Source organism: Actinia tenebrosa, unplaced genomic scaffold, assembly GCF_029948245.1.
Source record: "Actinia tenebrosa isolate PJP-AT-01 unplaced genomic scaffold, QUT_ActTen_1.0 PGA_scaffold13__45_contigs__length_12533684, whole genome shotgun sequence".
In the NCBI taxonomy this organism is placed as follows: Eukaryota; Metazoa; Cnidaria; class Anthozoa; order Actiniaria; family Actiniidae; genus Actinia; species Actinia tenebrosa.
The window spans coordinates 10,375,080-10,388,833 of NW_028292573.1; the positions used below are offsets into that span (position 1 = coordinate 10,375,080).

The 13,754-nt window shown below is 38.1% G+C and overlaps 2 protein-coding genes across 2 annotated transcripts; both read left to right on the forward strand.

Moving 5' to 3' along the window:
* Positions 1-1,085: 1,085 nt before the first annotated feature.
* Positions 1,086-6,128, forward strand: LOC116301898 (adenylate kinase 2, mitochondrial). Its single transcript, XM_031711067.2, has 7 exons — positions 1,086-1,347; positions 1,603-1,648; positions 3,369-3,445; positions 3,882-3,995; positions 4,272-4,366; positions 4,882-4,954; positions 5,839-6,128. The coding sequence occupies exons 1-7, from the start codon at positions 1,183-1,185 to the stop codon at positions 6,058-6,060; spliced, it is 792 nt and encodes a 263-aa protein (XP_031566927.1). The 5' UTR covers positions 1,086-1,182; the 3' UTR covers positions 6,061-6,128.
* A 4,021-nt stretch (positions 6,129-10,149) lies between these two features.
* LOC116301907 (arf-GAP with coiled-coil, ANK repeat and PH domain-containing protein 2-like) lies at positions 10,150-11,549 on the forward strand. Its single transcript, XM_031711077.2, has one exon. The coding sequence runs from the start codon at positions 10,438-10,440 to the stop codon at positions 11,080-11,082; it is 645 nt and encodes a 214-aa protein (XP_031566937.2). The 5' UTR covers positions 10,150-10,437; the 3' UTR covers positions 11,083-11,549.
* Positions 11,550-13,754: the final 2,205 nt, after the last annotated feature.

Sequence of the window (13,754 nt, forward strand, 5' to 3'; positions counted from 1 at the left end):
AACGCGCATGCGTTACCTCGTGTTTGAGATACCTCGTGTTATCGAACCCTGGTTTTCCGATATGGTTTTTTAGTCTTCGTTTTTTCTTTTTTCCTTTCTCTCTCTCTCTCTCTCTCTCTCTCTTTTTTTTTTTTTTTTTTTTTTTTCTTTTCTTTTCTTTTGTTTTTTTTAATTGTTGTCTTAATCAGGACCATACTTCCAGACATCGAATGCTGAATCATCGTGTAGACTTACAGCTACGTTGGAGATTTCGGCCCCAACACCACAAAAAATATGAGTGAAAAGCCCTTATATATACCTTATTAATTCCACTTTTTTCGCGACACTTTATTTTTTGTCGATTTCGTATCGGAAAACTGAACCCGAGTTACTTAATTTTAGCGATTTCTTTCGTAAATCAATACCTATTTCAAAAGTACCTTCGCTGTGATTAAAAGCAAGAGGAAAAAACAGATATTAAAAACTTCCAGTTTAGACAAGTTCAAGCCATTGGTTAAACTAAATTATACAGAACCTGTGAATGGAAAATTTGACGCGACTGTACAAGCGAAATTGTCGAGGAAATTTGTACAGGACTTTGTAAATAAATCGGCATCACAGGACTCTGCTGATGAAGAGGAAGACGAAGAGATTGAGTAAAGTAGTGTCTAGAGATATAATTAAACGGCTCTATTAAACTAAAAGCCTTTATGTGTGGTGACATATCTGCGCATTCATATTTTCGGAACACTACCGTTTTTGTTTTGTTTTGTTTTGTTTTGTTTTGTTTTGTTTTGTTTTGTTTTGTTTTGTTTTATTTTGTTTTGTTTTGTTTTTGTTGTTTTTTTTTTTTTTTTTGTTTTTTTTTGCGACTTCACGGTTTTAGCAATCATTCGTAAGCCCACTTTGTTCTTTTAAAAAAAGATAAATAGATATACGGTGGAAGTCATATTAAAATTTAAGAAAATTTCTTTCGTGACATATCTTTTGACTTGTCAAAAATCGATGGATTTTTCGTTTTTCTAAGTAAGCTGCTCCAAATAATCCAGCATTTCTTGATTCCATTCCAGATTTTCCACGCATGCGCAGTGCTTCCACGAACGTGGATTCATTCAATACTCAGCGGCCGGTAGTCTTGATCGTGTCTGATCCCGGTGTCTGAGTGAGTTTTTAAGGATTCTTTCACCAAATCCTCGCTTAAAAATGGCTCCACCGATCCCTCAGCGTGGTACAGTATTCAAAACAGATCCAGGATCCGATGCTAAAGGAAAGGCAGAGTTGGAAGAAATGGTTAAAAAAGCCGAATCTTGTGAGCGAGGTGTTCGTGCTATCTTGTTAGGGCCTCCTGGGTCAGGCAAAGGAACACAGGTAGATATCTCAAAATATAAATAAAACCTTTCTTATAACCGTTCTCCTGTCACCTACTCTTTCTTTAAACCATAAACCTTGTGTTTGATCCTGTTTTATTCAGTTATTCAAACCCCAGCTTTCGTAAACATATTTTTTCATGTCTTTACAAAATAATTGACCTTTGCTCGATTTTGTGGACTCAGAGTCAAACCTTTTCATATTGTTTTCCACGAAAATATGAACTCGATCTGTTTCTTATTTTGCACCTTACAGGCACCGAAACTTGCCGAGAGATACTGTGTTTGTCATCTGGCTACAGGTAAAGTAAATACAACTGTTTAAAAGAGAATCGTGGGGAATTAATGTTTAGAAATTTTGGGTATGCAGGATAGAAAGCTATAAGAGAGAGTGATTCAGCTGTGAGTTAACTTGGCTTCCTGTAAAATAAGTTTGTCAGTTGTAAACTGCTTATGCTAATGCATAGGAGAGAACAATTGTATTTGCATTGTGAGCATCAATCAAAGTAATAAGTTACAGAACAACTCAGCGACATGCAGTTGTGCCTGTACAACATCTAGTAGAGTTTCAGGAATGTCAGGCAACCAATCTTTCACACCCCCTCCCCCTCAGGATATCCTCATTCTGTTGTAGGATATAGCTGTGATTTAAAGTGCTACTACGACGAAAATCGCTCAAACTTGGATTCAGCTGAAACTTCCTAAAAATACTCTTTAAAGGTCCAATAATCACCGTATGAAGTGTTTTCTCGATATTCAGTACGAAAGTATGATATTTTTACGATTATTTTTTGGGGTCTGTGACGTCATACACTCAACATCAAACATTGCTACATATATTTCTTTGTATATAAATCCTTAATTTATTTTATTCCTATGAAGCCCAAAGGGTGGCTAATGTGCTTATTTCACATTACTTGTGACTATAATTTATATTTTGGGGTGTTTGGGTATTTCTTTCTCCCTTTACTACTGATATTTTGATCATAAACTACAAAGAAATGTATGGAGCGATGTTCGATGTTGAGTGTATGACGTCACAGACTCCAAAAAATAATCGTAAAAATATCATACTTTCGTCCTGAATATCGAGAAAACACTTCATACAGTGATTATTGGACCTTTAAAGAGTGTTCTTAGGAAGTTTCAGCTGAATCCAAGTTTGAGCGGTTTTCGTCGTAGTAGCACTTTAAAGTGCAGTTTGATTTGTTGGTACAAGGGTGCATCGGCTGATTTTATACTTGTCTGCTCATGAAAGCCAACATCAAATTGCTGGGTTTCAATCACTGATAAAAGGCTTTGAATCTCATCCTCTGCTCTCCCTCTGCCCCAAATGGTGGTCAGACACTGGCCACCATTTGCCGTCATGCAGTTCTATTGAAAACTTGCGATTCAGCTGATAAACATTTCATATAAAGAAATGACATCCCATAAGGCACAGTTTTCCAAGAAAATACAAGTAGTGACAAATGAGATATTCCATGCAGTGCCATGAGAAATCATTGCATAAATATTTATCCTATGACATTTGAAATACACCTAGGACTGCAATACCTGATATGAAAAACACTGAAATTATACTGCTGCATATGCGACAGCTTTCCTGCATTCTGATTGGCTACAGTATATTTTCAATGCTGTTTGATAAAAAGTCATGGAATCTTCTCTATAACTAACTTGGCCTGACTTGATGAGCTCTTTAATTGGTTCATTCCCCAGGGGGGGTACTCTTGCCTGTTTAGGGTAGGGATGTGCCGCTGAGCTCTCTGAACCCTGACCCTGTTCCAGAGTAAAAATCGCTGAAAACCCTGTTCCAGAGAGGAGAGAGTGTGATTTCATATACCATGTTCTAGAGCGAGTGTGATTTTATATACCCTGTTCCAGAGTAGAATCACTGAAAACCATACCCTGTTTGGCGGCACGTACCTATATAGCAAATATAGGGGAGTACCCCCCCCCTGGGGTTCATTCAAATATGTTTACGCTTTGAATTTGGGGCATTTTTTCTCTTTTGTACTTTAGGTGACATGTTGAGGGCTGTCGTTGCTTCTGGTTCAGCTCTTGGAAAGAAAGTTAAAGCAGTCATGGACTCAGGAGCGGTAACCTATCAACCTAAAAATATACGAATATAATAGACAACCATAGAATAGAGCATGCTTCAGTTTAAAGTTATTGGAAAAGCCAACAGACAACAAACCCCACTAAAGAGTGATAGAATTCATGCTGGGCTGGGAGGCAACTGAAATCAGCTGAAATAACTTTTTTTTTTGAATTCCAATGTTAATAGCCAAAAAAGGTGTTCACAGGCTAGTATTTATAAGCCAGAAAATGGGAGCTCAGACACAAACCTTTTATGAATGTTAGCAAAACATAAATTTCTACAACTCCCCCCTCTGATGGTTAAGCAAGGTTTGTCCTTTTATCTAATAAGAGGACCACCACACTCAACAATTATTGTTAGATATTTTTCATGCCGTTCACAACTCCTATAATTTGTTTGTTTGTTTGTTCTGATTTGCTTGTTTGTTGTTCTAGCTTGTCAGTGATGACCTAGTTGTGGAGCTAATTGATGACAACCTCAACAAACCAGAATGTCAAAACGGCTGGCTCCTGGATGGTTTCCCAAGGACTGTCACTCAGGCTGAGAAGGTGAGTCCCCCCCACCCCACCTCACCCTTGCAAGAATCAACTTCCAATTAAATTGGTGAAAGAAGACCCAGTCTTTCGAACCACTGTTCAATTCCCATTACCATATTATTAAACTTGTTAGAAATCTTATACAAGCCACCATACTCACTTTCATATAAGATAGGCCAAACCACAGGAACCCCATCTCATTGATATCAATAGCCTCTTGATCAACCAAAAACCAACAAAGTCAATAAAACCATTAAATATTGAATGAACTATTTCATGTAATTATAGCTTGATGGGCTCCTTGAAAAGAGGAAGAGTCTACTTGATGCAGTAGTGGAATTTTCCATCGAGGATTCTTTACTTGTTAAAAGAATCACAGGAAGGTATGTTCATTTGAGATTGAACAACATTGTATTTAGTTACTGAGAGATCCAGGGGACTGGACCCCACCCTCACCCGCCCCCCTTCACAACTCATTTTCCTTTTTTTTAACATAAGATATACAGTTTTACAGAGACTCTTTATGTTATGATATTTAAACCTTTTCTATTGAAAGTCATGACTATTATATCTTTTATACCAGTAGCAAGACATGCATATGTGCTACAACTTGTATAGTGTATGGATGACGTCAAAAATAACGTCACTTATTGAGGTTTTGTACAAAAATTATATTCTAAATTCAAATTCATTCTGGTATCAAAAGCTTAAATTCATATTCAATTCGTATATTTTTAAGAGCGGCACATATCAACAAAAGGCAAGGGTTTAATTCTTTTTTCACATGTAGGTGATTAGAGAAACAGGTTGAATTTCCCAACCAATCAGTTCACTCAATTTTCTATAATCACCTGGGTAATGATACTTGGAAATACCTATCATTATTTAATATTATTAGACTTCTACACAAGCCTAGTGGCAGGACATACCATGATGAGTTTCACCCTCCAAAAGTTCATATGAAGGATGATGTAAGTTTTGGCATTGGTAGAGCAATAGACAAATATAGTATAGGGTGTGTGCAACCATGTAACTCAAAATCCCTTGAGATACAGTATAAATAACAATGAAACAGTGGTTATCTTGGTTGATATAACAAGACAGGCTAATGAGGAATGCTTTGTTATTGTCAACCAACATGGTGGCTATGATGTAACATGCACCTGCTCTATAGAATGGTAATATAACCTTATCATAGGGATTTTCAAGATGGTAGAAAGGGAATTTGTTGTTGACAAACCTGGTCTGTAACACAAGTCCTAACTTACAACTGCTTTCATTGCATTGCATCTTATTCATTTGAATTTTGCATGTTGCATGTTGCTTACCGCGCTTGAAGTGTATCATATTTATGTAAATAATGTCAGCACAGAACAAATTATGCCAGAAAAATGTGCAAATGAAGATTAGGAAAATTCCATATTGTTGTGAGCTTTTGGTAATCAAACACGCACGGCCAAAGTGCATTTCGAGCTTGGTGTCTAACATGCAACAAAACCTTTACCAACCTTTTTAGAAAAAAGGCTCTATGCACCAGCAGTTATTATGGATGCATGCACATCACTTGTATGATTCTTAAAACAAAAGAATTTTTCATTGAGGGCTCAACTGTAAAAACAGCAATTGGAATATGCTGAGCAAGTTGAATAGCCATTGGCTGACAATCGATTGTCTAGCCTCGTGTTCACATGGAAACATAAAAACGTTTTCACATGTATGAGAGGCTAGTCAGTCGCTTGTCAGTGCACAACAATAGTTATTCTAATTGCTCGCCACCTTTTGATTTGGTGTGTACCATTATTCCTATGCATTTTCCTACTTTGTTCATTTATTCCTTTACTTCTCTTTCATTCAGTTGACTGGTGAGCCTCTAGAACGACGTTCAGATGATAACGAGACAACTCTTGTCAAACGTCTCCAGGCGTATCATGCACAGACTGCGCCTCTCGTAGACTATTACACTAGGCGTGGCATCCACTACAAGATAGACGCTTCCAAGCCTCCCAATCTAGTCACCGATCAAGTCCTGAAGGCTTTCGAAGCAGCTCATGCCCGCTTTGCTGGAAAAAGTACCTAGTTAGTTCGTTTGACACAAGAAATTGTTTCAATTGAATGTGGTGAATTAAATTTTGCTTTTACTTCTGAGATTTATAGGTGGCAGTGTTTCATTCTGCCACAGGGATCCCAAAACTTTTGGTTTGTTCGCACGGCAGAAGTTTAAACCTTTAAAAAGGTCTAGACTGACAGTGCAACGTTGGCCGCGACAGAGTTTATTTTTCGAGGGATGTCGCACGTAGCATCTTTTTTCGTGTAACAAGACTATAAATTAAAGAAGCTAACTATTTATCTCATAATTCTGGTCAGTGGTACGCTAAAAACTCTCCCTAGTAGCTGAAAAATAGGTCAAGAAAAAAAAAGGTCAAGCCATTGCAAATTTGAAGTCGGGCTGTACGTAGGCTTGTTACGTGCAACGTGAATTTGTTACGTGCAACGTGGCGCGCAGACGTGTGTCCGCACATTGTGTCCGGGCTTGTTTTACCATCTTGTCAGTACGTCTTAGAATAAGGTTAAGACTGGTGTTTGAGTTTTTCACCTTATCCGGTCTTCATCCGGCGATACTTAAGTTCCGAAAGTGCGCTTCTTTCAGCATTTGCCACAGGAATCCCACATTTACAGCAAAACAGGAATCCTCGAAGCCCAATAATAGGAACTCGAACTGGAAATCTGAGGAACCTGATATTCTGCCACAGGAATCCCGGCGCGATGGACCTTTTTTGACGGCGAACATGATGCATTGTGGTCTAGCTTCGGTACAAACATCTTTTATTCATCATGCCTTATATGGCGTTGTTCGTATCGAAGCTAGACCAGAAGGGTATATTGGTTATGCAAGGAAAAGGCCTATTGTGGTAATGGTACCATAACAGGAATCAAACTAGGAGTCTGAAAGTCTCACCACTGGCGCCACGAACATCCCAACTGTTGTGTCTATAGACCCCCTTTGCGGTAGATCGTAATACATCACAATTTGGAGGACATAACAATAGGAATCCAATTCTCAGGAGATTGAAATTCTTTTGTTTTGTCCTCCAAATTGAGCTGATTTGACGTCACATGCAAGGGGTCTATTGTGGCAGGAGTGGCCTGCGTAGCGGCCCTCTGGTAGGGAATTTTTGGGCGAGAGGAGAAGGGAGAGGGGGAGGGGAAAAGTCCCCTCTCATTTCTCCTCTCGCCCAAAAATTCCCTACCAGAGGGCCGCTACGCAGGCTATGACAGGAGTCTCCCTCGGATACCACAGGGAACCCACAAACAAGCATCATAAAACCATAGTATGCTAAGGTGCATCTCGCCATACTACATTACACTACATGACATTCATTACAATACGAAAACACCAAACCACATCATTTTCCATTAAACGCTTCACATCATTTTTCTCCAGTACACCTCAATATTTTCCTACAACATTAATCTCTATCATGGGGTCCAAAAAATTGATTTGCTTGACAACTGGAAGCTTTTTGAAGTGCCTCATTTCTTTCTTTTTTTTATTTGACCTCCCAGTTGGAATACGTTGTGATGCAAGGGGTCTATATACTGTAGTCCCCCCATAGTCCTACTTATGTCTAGTAATGACGTCACACGCCTTGCCTGGGCACATCTCAATCATCGTATTTATTACACCTATCACGCGACGGCTTAGAACCTCGAGGATGTCACGTTGTCTATGTATGCAATAGTTCACTTGGATATTGTTACCATTACTGTACTCCACTCCATGTGTACTTTGTTTTGTTACACCCAACTCAGTGCGTTGGTTCGAGGGTATCTATCTTCCGAGTTAGGATTCGAGTTAGGATTCGAGTTAGGATTCGAGTTAGGATTCGAGTTGGGATTCGAGTTAGGATTCGAGTTAGGATTCGGAAAAGTAAATTAAATAAGAGGCCGATAAATGGGGCTGAGCATAAATCAATAACAATTATAAAACGTTTCCTGAAATCTCTGTACTTACTATTAACGCTTCTTTTTTGCATTTAAAAATGATAACCGATAATCATTTGATAGTCATGATATAAAACAAACGCTGCTCAAACGCTGGGACAGCCTCAAGGTGGCCGCGGCCGCTTAACAAAGGTACCGTATCACTACAGTAATTTAGTGGCAAATACTTTTGGACTTTTGATAGTAGCCGCTTCATAAATGGTGGTCGCTTAATAGGGTAAAGCTGACCTTAGTCACGTTAAGCACCAAACACCAAACACGTGCTGTTCCGATGCCGCCGTTTGATCACATGTTTCGTTGGCACCGGAAACAAAGTATAGTATACCAGTAATGATGAAAAGGTAGTATACCAGACAACCCTCTTACTATTTTCCCCCCAATTTGATTTTGTTTTGTTCGTGCGTTATGGACACTGTGCTTTAATAGCACCTACAGCTATATTGTATCTTGTTGTGTTTCTTTTGGTTCAACGTTGTCGCTCACCGGCTCATCAACTAGCCTCAACTAGAGTACGAGGTATAATAAAATAACTGACATCATTAAATATTGCAAATTTTATTAGACACGTCTGGATTATCAATTTGGATATTCGTTTAGCCTCAAGCATGCAGTTCTTTAGTGTAGAGTTCAACAACTGAACTCTCTCGTTGAATGGGCGATGTTATAATTGCGTTATACTCCGTGTTTTCTGTAAACGATAATGATGTATAAATAATGTAAATATATTTATGATCTTGTTTATGCAATATGATTGAATTGATTATGTTCGTTTATTCATTCATTCATGCAACCATTCATTCATATTTCTTACTTATTTATTCACTAATCGCCCATGAATTTATAGGATATATAGAGGATATATAGAGGAGTTACATGGGCGGCGCGCGAAGATACAAATTTTATATTCGAGTGTTGAAAGGATTTTCACGAGTGAGCGAAGCGACGAACTATCAAACGCACCATATGGCCATCTCGTGGATACTTATGCACTGAGCCCAGAGATTTTATTAAATAAATGACTATAAAATATAGCGGATTTAATTGACCTTATGCCGTAGATGAGCTAGCTTTCGCTTTCATGACAATTCGTATAGGGTTCGGCAGATGCTCAACTCAAGATGTACATACCATTAAATATCGATCTGCAACGCCATATTGAGTGTGTGAGTGACATTCAGACCCCTCACAATAACTCGTTTCTACGAGTTAAAAAGGACTACTTCTTTAATGTTTAAAACGTACATTCTGCACAGTGAAGATATCATATCCGTCACATGTTAAAATATCACTGTTGCAATGACTACCGTCATCGATATCTGACTACAATAGTAAATGTTTCGCGTTTTGGAATCTAACACAAATTATTGACCCTTTAAAGCTGGGGAAAATATTTTTTCAGCTTTGTTTAAAAACAAATTGAAGTAAATAATTCACAGCATTACTACGTACAAGTAAATCTAAGATGGATGATATAATAGGAATTTGACCTAAAATTATAATTTGTTGAGGTTTGTATAATTCGAGTAGCCCACAAGTGCATGGAATGATTTCAATATGTATTACGTATACAACAAACTGCTGTATGCTGTGAATGTTTTAGTCAAAAGAACTGCATGGTGATTCTAAACAAATTATTGGCAATAACCAAGAATTTATCCAATGATATTTGTTCCAATATTCGAATCCTAACTCGAATCCTAACTCGAATCCTAACTCGAATCCTAACTCGAATCCTAACTCTGGGGTTAGTTTATCTCCATTGGTTCCTTTAATACTTTATGTTGCTGTGGTATGACAGTATTCGGAAAGGGATGGGCTATCTCAAAATTTCAAATTTTGGGCCATAGAAAGTCTTACCACAGGTAGCCCAAACTCGAATGTCGTGCCGAGAAGTACTAAAATGAGACTTATCGAACAAAAACCCTAGCTATAGTCCAAGTGACCAAGCTACCGAAGAGGTTCTAGACTCTGCAAGTTAAAAGTGAATGGTTTGATAGACATTCTCTCTCGATTAAGTAATCTTCAACGACATGCACGAGTGGCTGCCTTTCGTCATATGAAGTGTCTGACCGATGTGTAACCATTGACCGGAAGTGACCTTTTGTCCTGTGTTTGCATGACGTAACGGAAATCGATAGCAATATTAAAACGGTAGCCCTTCCATTCTTTTGTCATTATTGTTCTCGTATACACGCTCTCAATGCAGAGCTTTCGTAACTTTTAGGTTTGGATCGCTGAGGTAAATACAAGTTCACGGTTGATAATCCTAGACAAAGAAAACTAGACAAGCGTCGCTTGGAAACCGGTATCGAAGAAGTGAGGCAATCGACGGATCAGCGCTACGAAACCACTCACGTCCGTTTCAGAACAAAAAAGTCCGTTTACCTATACTTTATTTATTATCGAGTGTGCAGCACAACACGTTGCAGTTGCCAAGATTGAGGCGCTAATTATGGCAATACTGAACACTGACAAGAATATCCTGAAAGAAGGATATCTTTTTAAGCAAAGCAGACATGTATGGAAGCTTTGGAAGGCAAGGTATTTCGTACTACAGAATAATGGACTTATTTACTTTAAAAAGAAAAGTGATATTTGTACTGGTCGACCGTTGGGAGGATTGACTTTCAGAGACATTTCAATGCATATTGACGAGGTTGGCGATAAAAAGAGGAAATATTGCTTAAAGATACAAGCCGAGGGGAAAAACTACTGCCTCTTTTGCTTCTCCGAGGAGGAAAGAAACTCGTGGATGACAGCTATTTTGACTGCTGTTGCGTCGTATATGATGGCAGTTCGTGATGGTGCTACTGATGAAGAACTTCTTGGTTTAGCAGCAGCCCCGATGCCTCGATCAGTCTCCTGTGAAGCGCTCACAAGTAAATCCATCAAAACCGCTCCTCATCTTAGAAGTCGAGCAGCCTTCGGCAGCAGTGGAGACCTTGATCGAATCGTGCCTCTCAGACTAGCAAATAATAATGTCACGAACAAAAACAGCCAAGGTTTACCAGCGATGAGCAAACGAAAACTCAAAGCTTTTTCTATGTGGGAAAATGCTAAATGGAGAGACAGTTATATTAACTTTTCTGAAATATAAAACTAAAAGTGAGGATCTAAGACGATTTTAATATAAGTGCTAAATTGCTAAGTGGTTTGTGTCGACACGTTTTCAGTTAATAGAGCAAAAATATTCAAATAATATATTTAAAACAAATGTCAGTATGTACTAAACTTGGCCAACCGTTTGAATAATTTATTTCGACGAATTTAAAACCTGTTTTTTTTCGCTTTTTTGCTGATCCTGGTATTTTTGAAATTAATAGATTATTTAGTTTGTAATTAGTGAAGTCGTTGAGTGCTCGGTGCTTTTACTCAAGCCGCCCATCGAAAGAAAAAGGACACTTTCTTTTTCTTATCTTTCGAAAGAGTGCTGACATAATTTTATATTCATTAACTTATGCTCGACAGCTGGAAGGATATAAAGTATATATGTATATATATAATAGAAATACAATAGAATGATATTAATAAAATATGTGTAATAAAGTTCAAAATTTTCCTTTTGGAGTGTATTAAGGATCTGTTTAGTGGTGCACGTTTTATGGTTTAGTAAAGTGAAGCTTCAATTATTACTTTAAAATAATACGTTTTTATGACAGCTATGAATATTAAGGAACGCGGAAAAGAGTCAAATCCGGTGAAAACGCCAAGGAAGGAAAAGCGGGGATGACGAATGCTGTATATATATGACGACAAGCTGTTTTCTCGGAATTTCTAATGCTTCTAACGCAATAATAGAATATTTTTGGAGCTTTTTTTATCAAACAAAAATTAAAGAATGTATAGTCGAGTGCTAATGTGTTGACAAAAGTTTAATCCAAGTCGTCGAATGAGGATTTTTCAACTGGAAAATTACGGACTATTACTGATCCGCAGTTCAATACGCTGTGATGCACTTAAACTAAGAATGATCTTTGTAATGTTATTTTCTCGACTCATCGAAGTTAAATTCCATATAAAAAAAGATAGAAATATGCAAATATTTGTATCGATTGTAAATATAACTATTTCAAATAAGATTTTGAAATCTCTATTTATAAATATTATGTGAAGCATAGCCGGAAGTATCTAAGTAGTTTGGGATTCCATAGTCAGTGTGAGGTCTTGCATGCATTCCAAATTTTTCGCAATAGCTAAAGTTACCGACTACGGAAGCAATGAAAATCAGCCTCAAAGTCTTTTATCTGATAGTTTATGAAAAAACGATTGTTATCAAAACGTTGGCGTGATGATGAAAGACACGATCCACAAATAAAAGGGATAGTTTTAGGTCAACTGCTTATCACCCAAAGCTACAGCGGTTCTAAGTTATCGTTTTGGGACATGACCTGACTGGAGCTATAAGAAACTCTACACCTCGGATAAAGAACACTGTAAGCTAATGATCCAACTGATAAATCCGTACAGTACACAGTACATCCTATACGAATCATTCAATACTTTATTTCCCGTCAAGCGTTGACAAACCTGCAGCCGTGTCAAACTATCACTATCAAAATCCGCCTCTGAGCAACAGAGGGCAATGCATTGCATGCGGTTGCACCAAAAAATAGGTTTGGGGGGAAAAATCAAATGTTTGGAACTTTTCTCCGTCAATTTGAAAACTGCGTGACTCGTGTTTGCCATCAGTACACTAGGATTTAACATGAGTTGTACTAAAAAAATTGAACAAGGACATTACGACTCAATTTTCCGATTCAGTAGGTGTGACCGCACTTGCCAATCATTCCTATGCATGGTTTTAGAGTCAATCTTTCGTTTTAATCAGCAGCTAGTGTTGACACCGTGACACCGAAACTCCGACAAAAAGAGCGCAAACTCCAGAGTTGAGAACCTAAAAACAAAAAGAGCTTGAACTTCAATGTAAGTGGGCTTCATTGCACTGGCACGAACTCTGACTGAGGTTTTGCGGCTCAAACACAAAAAGAATAACTAGATCGATATTGATACAATACTTGAATTTATGAAGGTTTCTAGATTGATTAGTACTGATAATATTGAGCCGAGACCAACTAAAGTATTTTCTAAATCTGAAGTGCTCGCACTGTTTGTTAATTGTCCAGGCTGGAGAGTAGCTTATTGCTTTCGATAAATTCGGTCAAGTCCTGAATCCATAGTGCATAGAGGATAGTGCAAATATGTTGGTTGGTTTAGCATAAAAGAACATTTTGTTATTTAAATCTTCCAAATTGCCGCTATTTGACGTCATACATACTATGAAAAACTACTTGAACGCATGCACGGAGAACAAGGTCGAAAAGGAAAAATTTCCACAGACCAAATGCAGGCCACCATGCTCGCTGTCGGCTCTGTTAGTACAGGCCCGTCTCAGTCGGTCTGTGGTGAAAATATGTCATTCATATCCGCTACCGTCTATATACTGCCGCAAGTGTCTATGGAAGCCAAAGCATAGCCCTTGGGGTTTAAGGGTTAACACTAAAACTAACCCTATAGTTAGATGGAATTCCGAAACCAAAACTGAACGCCGATGATGATTATCGGCTGCGGGAAGACCATATTATGATGTGTCAGAAGAACCCAGTAATAATTGAATCCAACCCGTCTTTGAAGGCTTCAAGATAATTCACTATTCGCGGCAAGCTTCAGTTTTGGCTTGGCTGTTTTAGTATACAGTAGATGATTGGGCCAAAGAAGAGAATACCTTCGCGCGCTGAAAGTAAAGTAACAAAATGAAATAAATGGAAACTT

Bases quoted from the DNA above. Each gene is read 5' to 3' on its own strand.
- LOC116301898 (XM_031711067.2), top strand. From the start codon at position 1,183: ATGGCTCCACCGATCCCTCAGCGTGGTACAGTATTCAAAACAGATCCA. The intron at 1,348-1,602 runs GTAGATATCTCA...TGCACCTTACAG, and splicing joins GGTCAGGCAAAGGAACACAG to GCACCGAAACTTGCCGAGAG. The intron at 4,367-4,881 runs GTATGTTCATTT...TAATATTATTAG, and splicing joins GTTAAAAGAATCACAGGAAG to ACTTCTACACAAGCCTAGTG.
- LOC116301907 (XM_031711077.2), top strand. From the start codon at position 10,438: ATGGCAATACTGAACACTGACAAGAATATCCTGAAAGAAGGATATCTT.